The sequence below is a fragment of the Saimiri boliviensis genome, chromosome 11 (genome assembly GCF_048565385.1).
Source record: "Saimiri boliviensis isolate mSaiBol1 chromosome 11, mSaiBol1.pri, whole genome shotgun sequence".
In the NCBI taxonomy this organism is placed as follows: domain Eukaryota; kingdom Metazoa; phylum Chordata; class Mammalia; order Primates; family Cebidae; genus Saimiri; species Saimiri boliviensis.
The window spans coordinates 118,778,440-118,803,312 of NC_133459.1; the positions used below are offsets into that span (position 1 = coordinate 118,778,440).

The 24,873-nt window shown below is 35.9% G+C and overlaps 1 protein-coding gene across 3 annotated transcripts in view; it reads left to right on the forward strand.

Annotated features, from left to right (window-relative positions):
• Window positions 1-7: 7 nt before the first annotated feature.
• Window positions 8-24,873, forward strand: part of LOC141580350 (putative ATP-dependent DNA helicase HFM1) — a 113,228-nt gene continuing 88,362 nt past the window's right edge. For all 3 annotated transcript variants that reach the window (XM_074381444.1, XM_074381445.1, XM_074381446.1), the window contains exons 1-7: window positions 8-5,055; window positions 5,159-5,260; window positions 5,663-5,808; window positions 6,026-6,120; window positions 6,704-6,837; window positions 10,446-10,493; window positions 14,387-14,467. In XM_074381444.1, coding sequence (XP_074237545.1) covers window positions 4,995-5,055; window positions 5,159-5,260; window positions 5,663-5,808; window positions 6,026-6,120; window positions 6,704-6,837; window positions 10,446-10,493; window positions 14,387-14,467 — 667 coding nt within the window. In that variant the 5' untranslated portion in view covers window positions 8-4,994. The remainder of the gene's footprint in view (window positions 5,056-5,158; window positions 5,261-5,662; window positions 5,809-6,025; window positions 6,121-6,703; window positions 6,838-10,445; window positions 10,494-14,386; window positions 14,468-24,873) is intronic.

Sequence of the window (24,873 nt, forward strand, 5' to 3'; positions counted from 1 at the left end):
ATTCCTCTCTGTGAGTGTTGTAGGCTGCAGCTACTTTTAATAGGCTATCATGGATGGATCTATTTTTATGTTTTCTTTGGAGAATTGTTCTTTCAGGCCGGGCGCGGTGGCTCAAGCCTGTAATCCCAGCACTTTGGGAGGCCGAGGCAGGTGGATCACGAGGTCGAGAGATCAAGACCATCCTGGTCAACATGGTGAAACCCCGTCTCTACTAAAAATACAAAAAACTAGCTGGGCGTGGTGGCGTGTGCCTGTAATCCCAGCTACTCAGGAGGCTGAGGCAGGAGAATTGCCTGAGCCCAGGAGGTGGAGGTTGCGGTGAGCTGAGATCGCGCCATTGCACTCCAGCCTGGGTGACAAGAGCGAAACTCCGTCTCAAAAAAGAAAAAAAGGAAAAAAAAAAAAAAAAAAGAATTGTTCTTTCAGATCATTTGCTGACTTTTAAATTGGCTTTTTAATGCTATTAATTTGTAAGAGTTCTTTATAAATTTTGGATATTAACCCCTTATCAGATATGTGGTTTCCAGATTTTTTTTTCTAGTCCATAGATTGTCTTTTTATTTTGATGATTGCTTCCTTTGCTTTGCAGAAGCTTTTTACTTTAATGTATTCCCATTTATTTATTTTTGCTTTGGGTATGATATCCCAAAATTTCATCGCCAAGGCCAATATCAAGGTGCTTTGCCCCTATGTTCTTTTCTAGAAGTTCTGTGGTTTCAGGTCTTATATTTAGATCTTTTGTCGATCTTTTAGTTGATTTTGTGTATGATATAAGATAAGGGTACAGTTTTATTCTTTTGCATATGGAAATTATTTTTCCAGCCTCATTTATGGAAGAAACTATTGTTTTCCCATTTTTCTTGGTGCCCTGATGGAAAACTGTATATGTTTGGACTTATTTCTGGGTTCTCTGTTCTGTTCCATTTGTCTGTGTTTCTGTTACTATACGAGTGCTGTATTGTTTTGGTTAGTCCAGGTTTGTAGTATAATTTTTTTTTTTTTTTTTTTTTTTGAGATGGAGTCTTGTGCTATTACCCAGGCTGTGTGCAGTGGCGCAATCTCAGCTCACTGCAACCTCTGCCTTCCAGGTTCAAGTGATTCTCCTGTCTCAGCCTCCCGAGTAGCTGGGAATACAGGCATGTGTCACCATGTTTGGCTAATATTTTTTATTTTTAGTAGAGACGGGGTTTCACCGTGTTAGCCAGGATGGTCTTGATCTCCTGACTTCATAATCTGCCCGCCTCAGCCTCCCCAAGTGCTAAGATTACAGGTGTAAGCCACCATGCTTGGCCTGTAGTGTAATTTTAAATCAGAAAGTGTACCTCCAACTTTCTCTTCTCAGTTTTGCTGTTGCTATTCAGGGTTTATTGTATATCCATACTGATTTTATGATTTTTTTTTTCTATTTCTGTGAACGATGCCACTGGAATTCTGATAGAGATTTTATTGAATCTCTACTGCTTTGGGTAGTATGGGCATTTTAACAATATTAATTCTTTCAATTCATGAGCACAGGATATCTTTCCATTTATTTTTGTCTTCAATTTCTGTCACCATTGTTTTGTAGCTTTCAGTGTACTTTACCTCCTTAATTAAATTTATTCGCAAGCATTTTATTTTTTGATGCTATTATAAATAGGATCTAGATTGTTTTCTAGATTTCTTTTTCAGCTAGATTATTTGTATTTAAAAATGCTACTAATCTCTGTATGTTGATTTTGAATCCTCCAACTTCACTGAATTATTAGTTCTAACAGTTTTTTTAATGAGTCTGAGTTTTTTTACGTGTAAGATAATGTTTTCTGCAAATAAAGATAATTTTACTTCTTCCTTTCGAATTTGAATTCTCTCTCTTTTTTTTTTTTCTTATCTGATTGGTCTTACTAGCACTTCCAGTACTATGTTGAGTAGAAGTGGTGAAAGTGGGCATCCTTGCCTTGTGCTGTATCTTAGTGGAAAAGCTTTCAGTTGTTTCCCATTGATGATGATGTTGGCTATGGGTTTTTCATAAATGGCCTTTGTTATGTTAGTTGAGAAGTTTTCCTTATATGCCTGTATGTTAAAAAATTTTATCAAGAAAGGATGTTGAATTGTCAAATGCTTTTTCTGCACCAATTGAGATGATCTTGTGTTTTTTATCTTTCATTTATAATGTGGTATTTCACAGTGGTTGATTTGCATGTATTAAACCAGCCTTGCTTGCCAGGAATAAATCCACTTGGCCATGATGTATAATCTTTTTTGATGTGTTGTTGAATTAAGTTTGCTTATATTTTTTTGAGAATTTTTGTATCAGTGTTCATCAGAGATAACTGGCCTATAGTTTTCTTGCAGTGTCTTTATGTGGCCTAGGTATCAAAGTGATAGTAGCCTCAAAAAATATGTTTGGAAGTATTCCTTCTAGCTCTATTTTTTGGGAATAGTTTATGAAGTATTGGTAATAATTCTTCTTAGAATGTTTGATAGAATTCAATTGTGATGCCATCTGGTTCTCGGCTTTTCCTTGTTGGAAGATTTTCATTACTACTTTAGTCTTATTATGTGTTATTGGTCTGTTTAAGCTTTGTATTTCTTCCTGATTCAAATTCAAGTGCTTCAGCGTTGGGTGGTTATATATTTACAATTCCTATGCGCTCTTAATGAAGTGACCCCTTTATCATCAAATTATGACCTTCTTTGCCTCTTGTAACAGTTTTTGACTTGAAGTCTGTTTTATCTTATGTAAGAATAGCCACCCGGCTCTCTTTTGGTTACTGTTTATATAGAATGTTTTCTTCTACCCCTTCACTTTCAGCCTGTGTTCTTAGCTAGGATGGTTGGATCTCTGGTAGGCAGCATATAGTTAGATCTTGTTTTTGTTTCTTTTCTATCAATTTAGACACTCTGTGTCTTGACTGGAGAATTTGATTCATTTACCTTCAGAATTTGATTCATTGATAGATAAGGACTTACTCCTGCTATTTTAATTGTTTTCCAGTTTGGTAGATCTGTTGTTCCTTTCTTCCTTTTGTTATGTAAGTTTGTGATTTGTCATTTTTCTGTAGTGCTGAGCTTTGATTCCTTTCCTTTCTCATTTGTATCTCCTGTAGCTTTTTGCTTTGCAGTTACCACAAGGCTTACATAAAATATCTTATAGTTGTAATAGACTATTTTAACCTGGTAACAACTGAACCTCAGTCACAGTCACATACAAATACTCTACATTTTTGCCCTTTCACCATAATTTATGTTTGTTGACACAGTTTACATCTTTTTATATTTAGTATTCCTTAACCATTCATTGTAGCTCTATTTTTGACCATTTTGGCTTTTTACCTTCATATTAGAGATTTGAAAGACCTACACACCACTATTACGGTAGTTGCACATTTTTAATTTGACTATGTATTTACCTCTACCAGTGTGTTTTATGCTTTCATAGGTTTTCATGATACTAATTATTATTCTTTTGTCTCTAGTAAAATAACTGCTTTAATCATTTCTTACAAGGCAGGTCTATTGGTGAATTTCCTCAGCTTTTATTTATATGGCAGAGACTTTATTTCTCCTCATTTCTGATGAACAGCTTTGCTTTATGTGGTCTTGTTGACTGGCAATATTGTCTTCTTTTAGGACTTCAAGTATATCATCTCATTCCCTCCTGGCCTGCAAGGTGTCTGCTGAGAAATCCACTGATAGTCTAATGGAGATTCCCCTATAAATCACTTGACACTTTTCTCTAACTGCTTTTAAAATGCTCTTTTTGTCTTTGACTTTTGGTATTTTGATTATAGTGTGCCTCAATGAGGACCTTTTTGGGTTTGAACATTTTTGGGGATTTTGAGATTTATGGAACTGGATGTCCACATATCTCCCAAGACTTGGGAAGTTTTCAGCAATTATTTTGTTAAATAAACTTTCTATGCCCTTTCCTTATTATTCTCCTTCTGGAACCCCCATAATATGAATACTTGTTTGTTTAATGGTGTCCCATAAGTCCTATGGGCTTTCTTCACTCTTTTTTATTATTTTCTTTTTTTTCCCTCTGACTAGGCTATTTCAGAAACCTAACTTTATTTCACAGATTCTTTATTCTGCTTGTTCTGGTTTGCTGTTGAAGCTCTCTGTTTTTTATTTTATTAATTTAATTCTTTAGCTCCAAGATTTCTGTTTGGTTCTTTTTGAATGACTTTCCTTTGCAGATAATGAATTGTTTTCCTGATTTCATTGCACTGTATATCTGTATTCTCTTGTATCTCATTGAGTTTCCTTAGAATCATTACTTTGAATTCCTTTTTAGGCAATTTAAAAATTTCTGGCTTTTTTGGAATCAGTTACTGGAGAATTATTGTGTTCATTTGGGGGTGTTGTGTTTCTTGTGTGTGTATGCATTTTTTTTTTATATGTTTCCTGTGTCTCTGTATTGATGTCTGCACAACTGGTAGAATAATAATCTGTTTCAAATTTATAGAGAGGCACTTTCCTTTAGTCAGTCTGGTCAAAATGTAGTTAAGTTGTTTATTCATTGTTTTGCTCCTTTTTGGGGGAGGAGGATGAGCATTAGGCATCTCTAGTCGATCATCTTGCTTCCTCCCAACCTAGTTTTCTTAAATACCATGTCTCACAGCACTGCAAACAACTATTGTTTATTACCATGTTTGTTTTGTTTTGTTTTGTTTGGCTTACTTGTGATATAGTAGTTTTAGAAATTGTTACTTTCTACAGAATTTTTTAGAGAAATTATGAGAGTAGACTTATATCTAACTCAAATCACCAATTATGTTTTTTTCTTGTGGAAAATGAGTTTTCCAAATTCTTGGTTTAAAAGTGAGCTTTAATATTATAGCTGATAAGTTTAGGGACTTTTGAATATGAAACTTAGATATTTTCTACTTCTTAAAGATAGTTTTCAGATATTGATATTGAGAAAATTTTTTGATTATCTCTTGTTTTAAAATAATTAATAAAAACATTTCAGAGTTCTCTAATGTTACTAGGAGTAACCCAATAATTTTATGATATTTTTAAATAGGTTACAGAAGTATGCATATTCTGTAAGAGATTCAAAACTGAGAGGTAGGTTTAGAGATAATTTTTGAATAGCGTTTTCACATATAGATAAAAGGTGACAATTATTGATGAAATATTAATAGTAACAGGTGATACATTTCTGCTACAGATATCTTAAAAGATGGCGCTGCTTATCATCATGCTGGTATGGAGCTGTCAGATAGAAAAGTAGTTGAGGGAGCTTTTAGTGTTGGAGATTTACCAGTTCTTTGTAAGTAAAACATATTTTTTGTGGATACTATAAAATATTTTGGAAAATTATTTCTAAGAGGAAGAAAAGAAAAATCTCGAGTATACTGCTTGTTTCTGCTTTTCTTCTGATAATCTAAAATTAAGTGGTTAACCTATGCATGTAGATGCCACAGTAAATTCTCTGGCAGTATTTAGTTGTTTATCATATTACTGAACATAGTGTAATTTGAAAAACAATAATTTAATAGGTTTTTGGATTTAAGGTGTGTTACTATTTTAGCTTGTAATGTTCTTTTTTCTTTTCTAAATTTCTTATATATGAGTTTTTATTATATTTATAAGAATGTCTTTTATTTAAAAAAGTCTTTCTGAAGCAATAAAGTTAAATGGATTGAAATTACTATGTCTTAATCTGATGCAGTTACTACCAGTACTTTAGCTATGGGAGTAAATTTGCCTGCTCACCTAGTAGTTATAAAATCTACAATGCATTATGCTGGAGGACTGTTTCAAGAGTACAGTGAAACAGATATTCTACAGATGATTGGTAGAGCTGGTCGACCTCAAGTAAGTGACAATAACTTTGCTTTTTATACTTAAAAACATGATAAAAACAAAAAGCCATTTTTGATATTTTTTGATTAGCATGTCGTAATTATATCAGGCTAAAAGTAATATTAGTGAGAGACTATTTAATATACAATTAAAGTCTCGAGTTATTGCAGAGGACTGGTACCAAGATGTGCTCTTCTTCACTAAATGTCCCTGTTTTTTTTTTCCCCAGTTTGACACTACAGCCACTGCAGTTATCATGACTCGATCAAGTACAAGAGACAAATACATTCAGATGTTAGCTTGTAGAGACACTGTAGAAAGCAGGTAATACAGAAAATGTTCCAAAAAGATACTGATGCTAATATAGCTTATTTTATTTCCTTTTAAAATATCAAAAGAAAATTTGGTTTGGAGATTTTTTTTTTAAGGCCATCTTCTGGAAAGTTTTCAACAATTTAACTAGAAAGTTTATATATTTTTTTAAAAGGTAGTAGTTTTATTCAGTGGTATTTCTTGGCAAGCATGTATTCTTGTTTATAACCCTAATTTGTAATAGAGGAGAAGTGTCATTTTCACATCTTATTTTAATTTAATAATAGAGGCAGTCTGGGACCTATTAGTAAGGTATTTAATGTATTCTGTTTTGGAGAAAGTAGGATATAATTTATGCTTTAACTTTTGTTAAAGCAATAGTCTGTCTTCTATAGCCATAGAGTAGAGAGATATATCTGAAGCCTTTTAAAAAGTTGAACTGACTTTTTAAGCTCTTCTTTTATGTTTTTGGAAATTAAGTTATATTTCATGAATTAGTAAAGTAGCAATGGGTATATTATATATTATTAACTTTGAAAAGTTTGAGTTATGGCATTGAAATGCATATTTGTAATGCAAAGTTTTTTTTCATTAGTTTGCACAGACATCTTATTGAGCATTTAAATGCAGAAATAGTACTGCATACCATCACGGATGTGAATATTGCTTTGGAATGGATACGATCAACTTTGCTTTATATCAGAGCCTTGAAAAATCCATCTCATTACGGTTTGTTACTTTGACTTGGAAAAGTAGTAATTTTTTCAAGCCAGCTAGGCCTGTATTTATATTAATAAGTTACAGAATAGATAGATTACAGAAACTAATAGAAAATAAAAATAAAAGGTACCAACAGTCCCAAATACATTTAGAGACAATAGTAGGCAAACTGAGAAATTTTTATCTGTTTTACTTTTAGTGTTTCAATAACTTTTGAAATCAGCACCATTAAAAATAAACCTAGTAGAAAAAAGTTCAGCTCTGATAAAAACAGAAATGAATAAATCATTGAAAATAAGTTAAAGTTATAAAAAGTTTTGAATTTTGTCTGTATTTGGTGTTCAACTGCTCACTTATTCTGAGTTTTATGACTGTTTAGTTTTTAATTTATAAGAAATGAAAGTATATAGTACTATTTTTGCTGCTGCAATTTTCATCTTGCTTCTAAAGCTAACCCACATCTGGTTATGTGGCTACCAGAGGTTTTTTCATGTGGTATAGGTTATTTTAACCTATACCTGGAGTTGTTGAGTACCAGATTAAAGCCTAACTCATTACAGTATCATTCTAATGCAAGAGGTTCAAAACTTTCAGATCTCAAAGATGAATTAATATAAGCCTATATTGGGCCGGGCACAGTGGCTCAAGCTTGTAATCCCAGCACTTTGGGAGGCCGAGGCGGGTGGATCACGAGGTCAAGAGATCGAGACCATCCTGGTCAACACGGTGAAACCCCGTCTCTACTAAAAATACAAAAAGTTAGCTGGGCATGGTGGCATGTGCCTGTAATCCCAGCTACTCAGGAGGCTGAGGCAGGAGAATTGCCTGAACCCAGGAGGTGGAGGTTGCGGTAAGCCAAGATCGCACCATTGCACTCCAGCCTCAGTTACGAGTGAAACTCCGTCTCAAAAAAAAAAAAAAATAATAAGCCTATATTAAAAGAATATCTGTATAAATATTCATATCACTTAAAAATTTGTTTTTCAACTAGGTAATATATTTACTTAGCTCAGAAATCATAAAGTAAAGGAATATATACAGCTAAAAGTCTTCCATACGTATTCCCACCCACACAGTTGTTCAATTCCCCATCTCCCCTTTCCCTCCCCTAGTTCTGTAATCATTAGTATACCCTTTTTTATATAATTTTTTTTGCATGTAAAAGTAAATAAGAAAGTGTAATTTTATTTTCCCACCTTTTAAACACAACTGGTGGCATACTGCATTAGTTTTCTATTGCTTTGTAACAAATTACCCCAAAACAAGTCATCTAGAAACAACCAGATTTTATTATCTCACACAGCTTATATGGGTGAGGAATCTGGGAGTGTCTTAAGTGGCTCTGGGTCAGAGGCTGTATTGCAACAAGATGTTAGCTAGGGCTGCAGTCATCTGAAGCCTTTCCTGGGGCTTGAAGGTTCACTTCTAAGTTATCTCACTCGCGGAGCTATAGGGTAGAGGCCTCAGTTTCACAGCTGTTGGCAGGCCTCAGTCTTTTTTGCCAGGTGGATCTTTCCTCATAGCATAGTAGCCAACCTTCCTAAGAATGAATGACCCAAGAGAAAGAGAGAGGCAGAGAGGGAGAGACAGAGAGACAGGGACAGAGACAGACTAAATCAGAAGCAGCAGTATCTTCTTATCACTTTGTCTCTGAAGTCACACATCATTACTTCTGCTTCATTCTGTTTTTTAGAAGCAACTCAACTGAGTCCTGGTTATATGAAGGTGACAGGGATTAAGTTCATCTCTTAGAGGGCAGAGTATCAAATAATTTGTGGAAAAAAAATTTTTTTTTGAGACAGTCTCGCTTTGTAGCCCAGGCAGGAGTGCAGTGGCACAATCTCGGCTCACTGTGACATCTGCCTCCCAGCTTCAAGCAGTTCTCTGCCTTACATCTCTGAGTAGCTGGGAATACAGGCATGTGCCACCACACCTGGCTATTTTTTTGTATTTTTAGCAGATATGGGGCTTTGCCATGTTGACCAGGCTGGTTTCAAACTCCTGATCTCAAGTGATCCACCTGCCTTGGCCTCCGAAAATGCTAGGATTACAGGCATGAGCCACCGCACCTGGCCTTGTGGGCATATTTTTTTAAACCTCCATTAGTTTAGTCTTCTGCGTATTCATTTTCTCTTAGTATGTCTTGGAAGCTTTTTTGAGACAGGCTGTTGCTCTGCTGCCCAGGCTGAAGTACAATGGTGTGATCACAGCTTACTGCAGCTTCAACCTTCTGGGCTCAAGCGATCTTCTCACTGTAGCCTCCTGAATAGCTGGTACTACAGGCACATGCCAGCACACTTGGCTAACTTTTGAAAAAAAAAAAAATGTAGAAGCAGGGTCTCCCTGTGCTACGCAGGCAGGTCTGGAACTCCTGGGCTCAAATGATCCTCCCGGCTTACCCTCCCAAAGTGCTGGGATTGTATCTGTAAGCCACCATGCCTGCCTGGAAGCTTTTTTTAATAGCTAAATAATATTCCACTTACTTATGTATCACCCATTTAAGTGATCCCCAATTGATGGATATTTATAGTTTTTCTAATTGTTTGATATTACAAATAGTGCAGTAAAAAAATCCCTGCATTTTTTGCATGTATGAATCTTATCTGTATGATAAATCTCTAGAAATGAAATTCCTGTGTCAAGGGATATATGCATTTATAAATTTGATACCTGTTGCTAAATTGCTACTTTAGTAGTTTATATACCTACCAGCAGTGTTCAAAAATGCATATTTTGTTTCTCCAACCTTTCCTTCAGGATGTATACTTGTGTGTTTTTATCAATATTATATATGAATATTGATATCTTTTCATGTTTTAATTTTCATTTCTTCCTTTTCATAGTCACCTTATTTTCTGTAGTTACTTTTTTAAATTGAGAGATCACTTATAGTAAACTGCACAAATAGGTATACAGGTCAAGGATGTTAAGTATATGTGTGTATACACACATGTAACAACAGCCCAGATTAAGATATAGAACATTTTCTAGATGTTCCCTTATGCTCCTTCTCTGTCAGTATTTGCCCCCAGAAGTAAATGCTGTTCTGACTTACATACCATAGGCTAGCTTTATCTATTCTTTCATGTCATGTAAATGGAAAATATTTCATTAGATTTATTTAAATCTTTTGACAAAAGGAAATTATTAATTTTAAATAATCTTGCTGTGAACATTGTTATATATGTTTTTGGATACACATGTATACATGTATCTGTGGGTATGTGCCTAGGAGTGAAATTGTTGTGTTAAAGGGTGTGTTTAGTTTCAACTTCAGTGAGTAGCACAAAATGATTGTATTACCAAACATGTTTTCATTGGAACATTCATGTTATAATGAATGTTCATTAAAACATGTTAATCACTTGGCAGATATTTGCTATATGTAAAACATTTGGGAATTTATTCCATACCATTGTTGTTAAAATATGGTATTCCTGTTTGCTATTTTTATGGATATTTAAGCCTTATTTGAACTCAGTAAGCTGAGGTTTATTTTTTCTTATATAAGATTTAATTAGACTACTCTTCTCTAGTTAACAGGAGTATAAACTGAGCCTGTAAAGATGAATTAAATTCATTCTGTTTTACTCTTTGTAAATTTTCATGACATGCAGGTTTTGCATCTGGATTGAATAAAGATGGAATTGAAGCAAAATTACAAGGTTAGTTACATTTCATTCTAAAAATTAGATCGTATATATTTTAGTGAAAAAGTTCAGTTATTGTGAAAGTAAGAATATGCTTTTGTAAATTATTTTTTAAGAAGAAAACTTGTATGCAGAAAAGTAATGAGAACTATTTCTTTTTTACACATAAATAAAGCTTGTCATATGCACTTTTTTGCTGAATTAATGAATTTATTAATTCTATCAGAATATCTTTTTTTGTATAAAATGTTAACTTAGTTTATTTGGTTTTTATTTCTAACATGACTCTGATCATTGAAAATGTGCCTACAGATACACAGTCTACATATTTTTTCTTTTCTTTTTTTTTTTAAGGGACAATCTTACTCTGTCACCCAAGGTGGAATGTAGTGGCATGATCACTGTAACCTTGAACTCCTGAGCTCAAATGATCCTCCTACCACAGCCTCCTGAGTAGCTGCAACTATAGGCATGAGTCACAACAACTGGCTAATTTTGTATTTTTTGTAGAAAGCAGGTCTTACTGTGTTTCCCAGCTTGGTCTCATGTGATCCTCCCATGTCTGCCTCCCAAAGCACTGAGATTATCGGTGTGAGCGACCATGTCCAGCATGTATTTTTTCTTTTCTACTTAATTGAAAAATATAAGCCTAGATTGATTATGGGCTTCGTATTCCAACCTGTGCCAAAGATATATTCCTACTTAATCTCAGCTTTGTTATTCAGTTAATCACCTGGTGTTTTTTACTTGTTTTTAAAAATAACAAAATATTGTTAGGCATTTATTTGGATTAGAAATTGCTACGTTTTCATTGTGTTGAGACTCTGTCTTTAGTAAAAGAAAATATGTTATATCAACTAAAAATATTTAGCCAATTTAAATTTATTCTCTACTTGGATATATATGTGTGGCAAATAAAAATGTGGAGATAAAGATGAAGGAGTAAAATTGTCTTGCTTAAAGAATAAATATGTTGTTAAAACATGGTCATGGCCAGGTGCAGTGGCTCACACCTGTAATTCTAGCACTTTTGGAGGCTGAGGTGGGTGGATCACGAGGTCAGGAGTTCAAGACCAGCCTTACCAACATGGTGAAACCTCATCTCTACTAAAAATACAAAAATTAGCTGGGCATGGCAGCATGTGCCTATAGTCCCAGCTACTCAGGAGGCTAAGGCAGGAGAATTGATTGAACCTGGGAGGCAGAGGTTGCGGTGAGTCAAGATCACACCACTGCACTCCAGCCTGGGCAACAGAGGAAGACTCTGTCTCAAAACCAAAAAACCGTGTCATAACCAATAGCATATATTCATAATGCTGCTGTATTCATGTTGAAATACAGATTATAAAATAGTTGTGTTATTTTAAAGGTGTTGATTAATTTTGTAATGGAATTTTTTAAATGAAATATATTGTGAAAATAGCGATCAAACACACTCAAGCAATTAGACATTTCAAGAGATATATTGCTATATTTGAATTACTTTAATGTATTATCTTTTATTAAATTAGCAGAATGACAGTTCACATTTGCCTTATCTTCAGTCATTAAAGGGTTAGCAGAGTTTTGCCTTTTAAACAAGAATAGCTAAATATAACTGAATATTAAGGTTTTGGTATTGGAGGAGAGAAAAAAAGTAACATCTTTTTCTCATTCATTGCAAGGTTCATAGCTGACACTCTTGTAACAAGACAGATAACAAAAGAAAAGCATAACAAATTTATATAATCAAAAGTTGTATATGATATGGGATCCTTCAAAAATTAAGACCCAAAGACCCAGGGAAAACTGTATTTCTATGGCAAGTTTGATGAGAAAAAATGGGTAGTTGTCAGGAAACTTGATTGGACAAAAAGGATGTTATCTAATGTTACTAAACTGGGAGGAACTTATCAAGGCCTATTTGTTCAGATTCTTGTTGGCCTCTCTGTGTAGTATTCTTTCTTTCTGAGTATGAGACAGGACCATTCCATACCCCGGAACTAGGGTCTTAGACTTTTAGACAAGGTAGGTCGGAGAATTCCTTTATGACCATGCTTCACACAGAAAGGCAAGGAAAGGTCAGAGTGACCTTCTTGTTTCTGAGGTCCTCTCAGTCTCTCTCTTATTCTACTCTTACAAAATTGGCCTCTTGCTATGCCTTAAATACACCAAGCTTGTTTCCACATCAGGTCCTTTGTACACTTTGTTCCTTATTTTTGGAATGCTCCTTGCATATTTTACGTGGTGTGCACCTTCATTTTATTCAGGTCTCTGTTCAAATATTAACTTTTTAGAAGGGTCTTCCTGTAGTATCTTATTTACATCCACTTTTACTGAGAGGAAAACAGAATTATTCTATAATGATATTATTGTTGTTTTCTTTGTTTTTAGAAAAGGTAGTATGTTTATTTTGACAATTAGGGTGAGGATCGCCTTACTCTCTATTAGAAAATATATCACATTTATGAGAAATACATATAGGTTAGGCATGGTGGTTCATGCCTGTAATCCCTTTGGGAGGCCAAGGTGGGCAGATCCCTTGAGCTCAGGAGTTTGAGAGCAGCCTGGACAACATAGGGAGATCCCACCTCTACAAAGTTTTTTTTTTTTTTTTTTTTTTTTTAATTGAATGTAGTGATACATGCCTGTAGTTCCAGCTACTCAGGAGACTGAGGTGGGAAGATTCCTTGGGCCTGGGAGGTTGAGGCTACAGTGAGCTGTGATCATGCCATTGTATTTTAGCCTGGGTAACAGAGTGAGACCCTGTCAAAATAAAAAAAAGAAAAAAGAAGCTTTCGTTAAAACTCTACACAATCATTCTATATAGGTTCTTTCTCAGCCTTATGTTTCTTTATAGTATAGGTGAAACTATTATTTGTTTGTATGTTGATTGCTTTCTTCTGTAAAATATAAGTTCTAAAAAAGAAGAACCTTATCTTGTTAACTGCTGTAAACATAGAGCTTAAAATCATTCTCAGCATATAATAAAGTAAGCATTTTTCATTGACTTACCAAGTCATGGGTAATGAACTGATTTAATAGTGGATAATTAAGAAAATTAGAAAAGACTTCAGTACTTACAAGCTGTCTGAACAGTGTTGTTTACACTCAAGTATTTTCCAAAGAACTCTAAGGGCGTTTTTGTGAGTGGCTGCTTGATTTAGGATTGAACTATTAGAGTATTCCCACTGTCTGCTCTGAACTGTCTTACATCTCCTGGACTATAACATGAGGCAGGGAAGGAACCGTAGCAGCAGATTACTACAATTGCTCTGATGCCCATCAATAGTGAGCGTGAACTAGCATTGCTTCCTGTCAGAGAAACAAAAGTAAACACCTAAAAGCATCATTTAAAACAGTTTGAAGTTGTTGCTTCAAGAAAGTGGCAAACAAGGAAGCAGGGAAGAACTGGTGATTTTTGGAATAATCTTTACAGAACTATTTGACTTCTTATACTTTGTACACATATTAATATGTCTTTGATCGAAGTTTAAAGACAAAAGAAAAAGAAAAGCTCTGCCTTAATGGAAGGCAGATAACAAAGTGGTTACTTAGACTTGCAGCAAGTTACTTAGCCTCTATTCTTTAGTTTCCTAACCTGTATATGAAAATATCAGTGTCTACCTTATTGTGATGTTTTGAGAATTAAATTAATACATGTATATATTTAAATATTCCAAGTTTTAAGTGTTATTTCTACTTACTGAATGTTATTTTTATTACATGTATTCTTGTTACTATTAGAAAATGTTTTTAGCATATTAGTTTTTTTATTTAAATTAGGGACTATGGTTTATTTAAGTAGGGACTATGGTTCTTCTAGAACAATTACACAGTAATAACACAACTTTAGCATATTTAATAAGTTATTTTGCCCTACTTCCCTATTTTACTAAAATTAAAATGTGTTTTCTATGATTAAACAGAATTATGTTTGAAGAATCTGAATGATTTATCATCCCTGGACTTAATAAAGATGGATGAAGGTGTTAATTTCAAACCAACCGGTAATTTCCTATCATTGTTAGTAAACCTAGCAATTATTTACTTTAAATTAATAATTTGTTTCACTAAAATTTAAATGATAAAACTAAATCATGATCTCAGTTCTCAACAGTGTATCATCATTATTAGCCATAAGGCATGATAAATTTAAACAAGTCCTATTTGTAAAAGTATAAAGGCGCACAGAATTATCTTCACTGATTCTTGTGACTTTTGGCAGAGTAATGAAATGCTTGAATCTTTGGGTGGCTTTAAACCTGTTATAACTATTATAGATATGTTTTTATTGGTGTGCTTTTGTATGCTTTTTTATATTCTTAAATATTCAACCATTGATAATCTGGTGGTTAGGCTTCTGTAAGGTTAGGAAGAATATCTTTTTCTTCTACTCATGTTCATTGACTGGAACTCCTATAACAAAAGATATTAACAAGAGAAAAGCATGCAAATTTATTTAATATGTTTTATGTGATATGGGAGCCTTTATAAGGAAATGAAGAGCCAAATAAATGGTTAAACGTGAATATTTTTATGCCAGGTGTGATAGAGAAATATTATAGGACAAAGGGGATATAAACTGTGCATAATACATTGGGGGAAATTTAGCAAAGCCTGTTCATTCAGATTCCTCTCTGTGTCTATGGAGATAAAGATGCTCCATTCTTTAGGTATAGGAAGGGCACCTCTCACATGAGGGTCTTATGACTTGCTTCAGGGAAGGCCAGAAAAATTCTTGTACATGTTGTTTCTCAAATTCCTACAGCTTAAAATATTCAGTATGCCAAGATACCACATTTTGGAGTAGCATGTCCTGAACCCTGTCACTCTGTCTCTAAGTTCTGTTTAGACTATAATAGAAGAGGGAAAAGATGTTTTGTGGTTTTTAGCATTCATGATTAGAAGTTTTTAGAGAAAATGACTTTATTATTCCAATTAATCTTTTTAAGTAAAGGTAATTTATTGTTTGAAAGTTGGGTAATAGGAATTTGTCTTTGAATTCACAATCTATCTGTTAACATTTGGCATGTACTGTTCATTTTTAATGAATTTTTTACTTACAACCATACTATAGAAATACATGGTTTTGTAACATGTTAAAATTTATATTAATATAAGGTTAAGTTTTAAAACAATTTGCTGCCCTAACTCTCAGCCCTACATTAATAACATTTTCCCCCTTGTTTCTTGGTGCTTACTCTGAAAAGCCTAATTTTATTTGTGAGAATTGTCTTCTGTGTGTTGTAGGGCACTTCACTAGAGGGGGCATTAAGAATCACTAAGGCTTCTTCATCTGTTTTTATATACTTTGATTCTCATCAAGAATCTTATTCCCACTATCACTTCTTTCTTATGGTACTTCTTGAATCCACTGATACCATTCCCTCTGTCTTTAAACATACCCAGTAATGAGATTGCTGAGTTGAATGGTAGTTCCGTTTAAAATTTTTTGACAAAGATCTTCAAAATGCTTTCCACAATGGCTGTACTAGTTTACGTTCACACCAGCACTATGTAAGCATTCCCTTTTCTCTATAGCCTCACATCGATTATTTTTTGACTTTTTAATAGTAACAGCCATTCTGACTGGTGTGAGATGATGTATCATTGTAGTTTTGATTTGCATTTCACTAGTGATTAATAATATTAACCATTTTTTCATATGCTTGTTGGCCATGTGTATGTCTTCTTTTCAGTAATGTCTGTCCTTTGCCCATTTTAAAAGTAGGGTTGCTTATATTTTGCTTATTAAGTTTGTTATAGATTCTGGACATTTGACCTTTGTCAGATGCATAGTTTGCAAATAATTTTTCCCATTCTGTGGGTTGTCTTTTTACTCTGTTGATAGTTTCTTCTGCTGTTCAGAACTCTTTAGTTTAATTAAATTTCACTCGACAATTTTTATTGTTGAAATTGCTTTTGGAGTCTTTGTCATGAAGTCTTTGCCAGGACCTATGTCCAGGATGGTATTTCCTAGGTTTTTTCTAGGGTTAAAAAAAAATTTTTTTTTTAGGTTTTACACTTAAGTCTTTAATTTATCTTGAGTTTATTTTTGTATATGGTGAAAGGAAGGGGTTCAGTTTTAATCTTCTGCATATGACCAGCCAGTTATCCCAACATTGTTTATTAAATAGGAATCCTTTCCCCTTTTGCTAGTTTTTGTTGACTTTTTCAATGATCAGATGGTTTTAGATGTGTGGCTTTATTTCTGGGTTCTCTAACCTGCTCCATTGGTCTGTGTATCTGTTTATGTAATATCATGCTGTTTTGGTAATGCAGTCTTGTAGTGTACTTTGAAGTGGGGTAGTGTGATGCCACTGTCAGTGGGGTGTTGAAGCCTCTCAGTATTATTCTGTGGGTATCTAAGTCTCTTTGTAGGTGTCTAAAAACTTGTTTTATGAATCTGGATGTTCTCGTATTAGGTGCATATATATTTAGGATAGTTTAATCTTCTTGTTGTATTGAACTTTTCATCATTATCAGGGTCCTTTGTCCTTTTGGTATAAAGTCTGTCTTGTCTGAAATTAGAATAGCAACCTTTTTTTTTTTTTTCCATCCCATTTGCTTGGTAGATTTTTCTCTATCCCTTTACTTTAAGTCTGTAGGTGTCATTGCATATGAGATGGGTCTCTTGAAAACAACATACAGTTGGGCTTTGCCTCTTTATCCAAGTTGTCACCCTGCACCTTTTAAGTGGGGTATTATAGTCTGTTTACATAATATTGATATGTGTAGATTTGTCATTGTGTTGTTATGTAGACATATTATGTAGTTGCTTCTACCCAGGGTCTGTTTCCTCCCTCCAACCACCCTCAATGCCTGCCTTCTGAAGATCTGCTTAGAGTGTGCCAGTCTTCCTGATGGTCTGGTCTTTTGGTGGAAGATGCTCTTCCTGGCTGCGTCTAGTCAGCCATCTTGGTTCCCCTCCTTCTTTCTCAGTTCCTGGAGGATGGAAGTCTCAGTTAAGTGTGCTGACATGGTCAGATTCTGTTGAGGATTATCTTCCTTTGCACATAGTCACTATCCTGCTGTGTGCACACATGATTTCTTATTTGTACATCTTATTTCTTGGCTTTTCTGGTGTTCCAGAGTTCTCCCTATGGATCTCCTAGTATCTGCAGGTCACAGAATGACAGAGGCTGCAGCCAAGTCACCTGAGGCCTCCCAGAAAAAAGGGGGTACAACACTGGAGATGGGTCTCTGAGCTTGGTGGGCACACAAAGTCCCTGCCAAATTGTGGAAGATGCTGCATGGTGCTGGGTTTGTAATTTGTTAGCCTGTTATTAAGATAGATGTAATGTTCTTATATAGTATTTCTAATTAATTTATTTTTATGACTTCTTGTTTCTTCATATTACTAATTCTTTTTTCTCTTTATTCTTTGTATATCTGTTTTTAGTTTGTATGTTCCTGTAATTCTGCTTCATATAGTTTTTGCTTTTTAGGTTGTATTTATAATACTCAAGTATCTAGGTATTTTCATCTGAATGTTTGAACTGAGGTTTTTGCCTGTTTTGTCAGGTAATGTGTACTGAGAAAAGGGCTCAAAAGGCCGATTTTTTTTCCCTCAGCTTTTATGTTAAGTTCTGGTACATGTGCAGGATGTGCAGGTTTGTTACAGGTAAACATGTGTCATGGTGGTTTGCTGCACAGATCATCCCATCACCTAGTTATCAAGCCCAGTCATTAACTATTCTTCCTGATGTTCTCCTTCCACTAGCCCTCCCCAACAGGTCCCAGGATGTGTTGTTCCCCACAATGTGTCTACGTGTTCTGATTGTTTAGCTCCCATTTGTGAGAACATGCTGTGCTTGATTTTCTTTTCCTGCGTTAGTTTGCCGAGGATAGCAGCTTCCAGCTCCATCCATGTTCCTGCAAAGGACATGATCTCATTCCTTTTCATGGCTGCATAGTATTCCATGTGTATATGTACCACATTTTCTTTATCCAGTCCATCATTGATGGGCATTTAGGTTGATTCTATGTCTTTGATATTGGGAATAGTGCTGCAGTGAACATATGTATGCATGTATCTTTATGAAAGAATGATTTATATTCATTTGGGTATATACCCAGTAATGGGATTGCTGGGTCAAATGGTATTTCTAGGTCTTTGAGGAATCGCCACACTGTCTTCCACAATGGTTGAACTTATTTACACTCCCACCAACAGTGTAGAAGTATTCCTTATCATTTGCAACCTTGGTGGCCTCTGTTGTTTAATGTCTAATGCGAATTTAAGAAAGATTAACCTTCTGAAGATAGGTGGTAACTGCAAGAGGCTGGAAGAAGGGAAGTAGGAAAGGAAGGGATGGAGGTAAGAAGAGAAAGGAGTGGAGGGTAGGAAGGAATGTGGGGCTAAGGGGGAGGGAACATAGTGGGGCAGGGAGGGAGAAAGTACAGAAGGAAGGAAGGATGGATGGGAAGGTGGGAGGGATGTTTTTAGACAACTTACAGTTGAATCCAGTAACTCTGGAAGGAAGCGGGGGAGGGAGAGAGATAGATCTTAGCCTGCAGGCAAGAGGGGAGGGAGGGATCTTAACTTGTAAGAAGGGAGGGAGGAGGGGCAGGCAGGAGGGATTTTAGCCTCCAAGAAAGGTGCCAGAGAAGGGTGCTAGAGAAAGCTCTTGCAGGATCTTAGCCTGGAAGGAGGGAGGTAGAAACACAAGGAGAGAGGGAGAGAGGGGGTCTTAGTCTGCAATGCAATTCTAAGAACATTTGGAAAAGTTGATAGGAAATCTATAGATCTATCTTAGCATCCCTGCCATGCTCAGTCATTGGTTGAGAGCATCTCATGAAAGAATGATCTCTGTGTAAACATGACGATTATTCAGAGTACAGCAGCCGGGGCCATCAGTCACTGACACTTCTTGCAGTAGGAGATCTGCAAGGTATATTCTCATGGCCTCCATGCTCCCCACCACTCTATTTTGTTGCTTTACTTTGAAATATCCTGAATTTCCTATGAGAATATTAATCATTCAGTAGCTATATTAATAGCAAATTGTTTATTTCTTCTCTTTACTTGCAAATATTTTTTGTTTTGTTTGTTTGTTTTATTGTACTTTAAGCTCTGTGCACATCATGCAGGGTTGTTGCATAGGTACACACATGCCATGGTGGTTTGCAGTCTCTGGCCTCCCATCGCCTATATCAGGCATTTCTCCGTGTTTTCCCTCCCCAGCTTCCCAACCCTTGCTGTCCCTCTAGCCCCCCCACCCCCCAACCTACTCTAGTGTGTGTTGTTCCCCTCCCTGTGCTCACATGGTCTCATTGTTCAGCACCCACCTGTGAGTAAGAATATGCGGTGTTTGGTTTTCCGTTCTTGTGTCAGTTTGCTGAGAATGATGGTTTCCACATTCATCCATGTCCCTGCAAAGGACACCATCATTGTTTTTTATGGCTGCATAGTATTACATGGTATATATGTGCCACATTTTCCTTGTTCAGTCTATCATTGATGGGCATTTGGGTTGGTTCCAGGTCTTTGCTATTGTAAACAGTACCGCAGTGAGCATACATGTGCATGTGTCTGTATAGTAGAACGATTTATAATCCTTTGGGTATATACCCATAATGGGATTGCTGGGTCAAATGGAATTTCTGTTTCTAAATCCTTGAGGAATCACCACACTGTCTTCCACAATGGTTGAACTAATCTACACTCCCACCAGCAGTGTAAGAGTGTTCCTTTTTCTCCACCTCCTTGCCAGCATCTGTTGTCTCCAGAATTTTTAATGATCACCATTCTAACTGGTGTGAGATAGTATCTCAGCGTGGTTTAGATTTGCATTTTTCTAATGACCAGTAATGTTGAGCATTTTTTCATATGTTTGTTGGCCACATAAATGTCTTCTTTAGAAAAGTGTCTGTTTATATCCTTTGCCCACTTTTTGATGGGGTTGTGTGTTTTTTTCTTGTAAATCTGCTTTAGTTCTTTGTAGATTCTGGATAGTAGCCCTTTGTCAGATGGGTAGATTGCAAAAATTTTTTTCCCATTCTGTTGGTTGCTGGCTAACTCTAATGATTGTTTCTTTTACTGTGCAGAAACTCTTAAGTTTAATTAGACCCCATTTGTCTATTTTGGCTTTTGTTGCCATTGCTTTTGGTGTTTTAGTCATGAAGTCCTTGCCTATGCCTATGTCCTGAATGGTATTGCCTAGGTTTTTTTCTAGAGTTTTTATGGTGTTTGGTCTTATGTTGAAATCTTTAATGCACTGGGAGTTAATTTTAGTGTAAAGTGTAAGAAAGGAGTCCAATTTCAGCTTTCTGCACACAGCTTGCCAGTTCTTCCAACACCATTAATTGAACAGGGGATCCTTTCCTCATTGCCTTTTTTTTGTCAGTTTTGTCAAAGATCAGATGGTTGTAAATGTGTGGCATTGCTTCCACGATCTCTCTTCTGTTCCGTTGGTCTGTATGTCTGTTTTGGTAACAGTATCATGCTGTTTTGATTACAGTAGCCTTGTAGTATAGTTTGAAGTCAAGTAGCGTGATGCCTCAAGCTTTGTTCTTTTTGCTTAGGATTGTCTTGGCTATGCGGGCTCTCCTTTGGTTCCATATGAAGTTTAAAGTGTTTTTTTCCAGTTCTGTGAAGAAGGTCAATGGTAGCTTGATGGAGATAGCATTCAATCTGTAAATTACTTTGGGCAGTATGGCCATTTTCACAATATTGATTCTTCCTAACCATGAGCATGGGATGTTTTTCCATCTGTTTGTGTCCTGTCTTATTTCCTTGAGCAGTGGTTTGTAGTTCTCCTTGAAGAGGTCCTTCGCATCCTTTGTTAGTTGTATTCCTACGTATTTATATTTTATTCTCTTTGTAGCAATTGTGAATGAAAGTTCACTCATGATTTGGCTCTCTGTTTGTCTGTTATTGCTGTATAGGAATGGTTGTGATTTCTGCACATTGATTTTGTATCTGGAGACTTTGCCAAAGTTGCTTATCAGCTTAAGAAGATTTGGGGCTGACATAATGGGGTCTTGTAAATATGCAATCATGTCGTTTGCAAATAGAGATAATTTGACTTCCTCCTTTACTAATTGAATAACCTTTATTTCTTTTTCTTGCCTAATTCCTCTGGCTAGAACTTCCAATACTGTATTGAATAGGAATGGGTGAGAGAGGGCATCCTTGTCTAGTGCCAGTTTTCAAAGAGAATGCTTCTGTTTTTTGCCCATTCAGTATGATATTGGCTGTGAGTTTGTCGTAAATAGCTTTTATTATGTTGAGATATGTTCCATCGGTTCCTAGTTTATTGAGAGTTTTTAGCATAAAGGGCTGTTTAATTTTGTCAAAGACCTTTTCTGCATCTATTGAGATCATCATGTGGTTTATTCTTTGGCTTTGTTTATATGATGGATTATGTTTATAGATTTGCATATGTTAAACCAGCCTTGCATCCCCGGGATGAAGCCTACTTGATTGAGATGAATAAGCTTTTTGATGTGCTGTTGCATTTGGTTTGCCAGTATTTTATTGAAGATTTTTTTGCTTCGATGTTCATCATGGATATTGGCCTGAAGTTTTCTTTTTCAGTTGTGTCTCTGCCAGGATTTGGTAACAGGGTGATGTTGGTCTCATAAAATGACTTAGGGAGGATTCCCTCTTTTTGTATTGTTCGGAATAATTTCAGAAGGAATGATACCAGCTCCTCTTTGTACATCTGGTAGAAATCAGCTGTAAACCTACCTGGACCTGGACTTTATTTGATTGGTAGGCTATTAATTGCTGCCTCAACTTCAGATCTTGTTATTGGTCTATTCAGGGATTCAACTGGTTTAGTCTTGGGAGAGTGTAAGTATCCAGTAATTTATCCATTTCTTCTGGACTTGCTGGTTTATGTGTGTAGAGTTGTTTGTAGTAATCTCTGATGGTGGTTCCTATTTCTGTGGCTTCGGTGGTGATAACTCCTTTATCATTTTTTATTTCATCTATTCGTCTTCTCTCTTTTCTTTTTTATTAATCTGGCTAGCAGGCTGTCTGTTTTGTTGATTTTTTTTTTCAGAAAACCAGCTCTTGGTTTTATTGATTTTTTTTGAAGGTTTTTTTTTTTTTTTGACTCTATCTCCTTCGTTTTGCTCTGATCTTAGTTATTTCTTGTCTTCTGCTCACTTTTGAATGTTTTTTATCTTGCTTCTCTAGCTCTTTCAATTTTGATGTTAGGGGGTTGATTTTAGATCTTTCCTCGCTTCTTGTGGGCATTTATTGCTATAAATTTCCCTCTAGACACTACTTTAAATGTGTCCCGGAGATTCTGGTACATTGTGTTTTCATTCTCATTGGTTTTGAAGAACATCTTTATTTCTGCATTCATTTCATTGTTTATCTATTTGTCATTCAGGAGCAAGTTGTTCAGTTTCCATGTAGTTGTGTGGTTTTGGGTGAGTTTCTTAATCCTGAGTTCTAATTTGATTGCGCTGTGATCTGAGAGACTATTTGATATGATTTCCATTCTTTTGCATTTGCTGAGGAATGATTCACTTCCAATTACGTGGTCAATTTTAGAGTAAGTGCGATTTGGTGCTGAGAAGAATATATATTCTGTTGGATTTGGGGTGGAGAGGTCTGGAGATGTCTGTTGGGTCCCCTTGGTCCAGATCTGCTTTCAAGTCCTGGATATCCTAGTTGATTTTCTGTCTCATTGATCTATCTAATATTGACAGTTAAAGTCTCCCACTATTATAGTGTGGGAGTCTAAGTCTCTTTGTAGGTCATTAAGAACTTCCTGCCGGGCGCGGTGGCTCAAGCCTGTAATCCCAGCACTTTGGGAGGCTGAGGCGGGTGGATCACGAGGTCGAGAGATCGAGACCATCCTGGTCAACATGGTGAAACCCCGTCTCTACTAAAAATACAAAAAATTAGCTGGGCATGGTGGCGCATGCCTGTAATCCCAGCTACTCAGGAGGCTGAGGCAGGAGAATTGCCTGAGCCCAGGAGGCGGAGGTTGCGGTGAGCCGAGATCGCGCCATTGCACTCCAGCCTGGGTAACAAGAGTGACACTCTGTCTCAAAAAAAAAAAAAAAAAAGAACTTCCTTTATGTATCTGGGTGCTACTGTATTGGGTGCATATATATTTATATATTTAGGATAGTTAGCTCTTCTTGCTGCATTGATCCTTTTACCATTATGTAATGTCTTTCTCTGTCTCTTGATCTTTGTTAGTTTGAAGTTCATTTTATCAGAGACTAGGATTGCAACCCCTACTTTTTTTTTTTTTTTTTTCTCTCTTCGTTTGCTTAGTAAATCTTCCATCCTTTTATTTTGTTACTGGTTGATTGTTTTGCCTGTTAGTTGATGCAGTTTCATTGCATCATTGGTCTTTACCAGTACCAGCCACTACAAAAATTTGGTAAATTTTTGTAGTGGCTGGTACTGGTTGTTCTTTTCGTGTTTAGTGCTTCCTTTAGAAGCTCTTGTAAGGCAGTTCTGGTGGTGGCAAAGTCAGTAGTTGCTTGTCTGTAAAGGATTTTATTTCTCCTTCACTTATGAAGCTTAGTTTGGCTGGAAATAAGATTCTGGGTTGCAAGTTCTTTTCTTTAAGGATGTTGAATGTTGGCCCCCACTCTCTTCTGGCTTGTAGGGTTTCTGCCAAGAGATACACTGTGAGTCTGATGGGCTTCCTTGTGTGGGTGACCTCACCTTTCTCTCTGGCTGCTCTTAGCATTTTTTCCTTCATTTCAACCCTAGTGAATCTGATGATTATGTGCCTTGGGATTGCTCTTCTTGAGGAGTATCTTTGTGATGTTCTCTATATTTCCTGGATTTTAATGTTGGCCTGCTTTGCTAAGTTTGGCAAATTCTCCTGGATAATATCCTGGAGAGTGTTTTACAGCTTGGATTCATTCTCCTTGTCACATTCAGATATACCAATCAAGTGTAGATTAGGTCTTTTCATGTAGTCCTATATTTCTTGGAGGCTTTTTTCATTTCTTTTTACTCCTTTTTTCTCTAGTCTTGCCTTCTTGTTTTATTTCACTGAGTTGATCTTCAATCTCTGATATCTTTTCTTCTGCTTGATCGATTCAGCTATTGAAACTTGTGTACGCCTCACGAAGTTCTTGTGCTGTGTTTTTCAGCTCCATCAAATTGTTTATGTTCTTCTCTAAGCTGTTTATTCTAGATAGCATTTCATCTAACCTTTTTTCAAGGTTTTTAGTTTCTTTGCATTGGGTTAGAACATGTTCCTTTAGCTACTACCCACCTTCTGAAGCCTGCTTCTGTCATTTCATCAAACTCATTCTCCATCTGTTTTGTTTTCTTGTTGGTGAGGAGTTGTGATCCCTTGGAAGAGGAGAGACATTCTGGTCTTTGATGGTTTTATCCTTTTTGTGTTGGTTTCTTCCCATCTTCACGGATATATCTAGCTTTGATTTCAGGGAGCCGCTTGATCATGCAATCTGTTTCTTG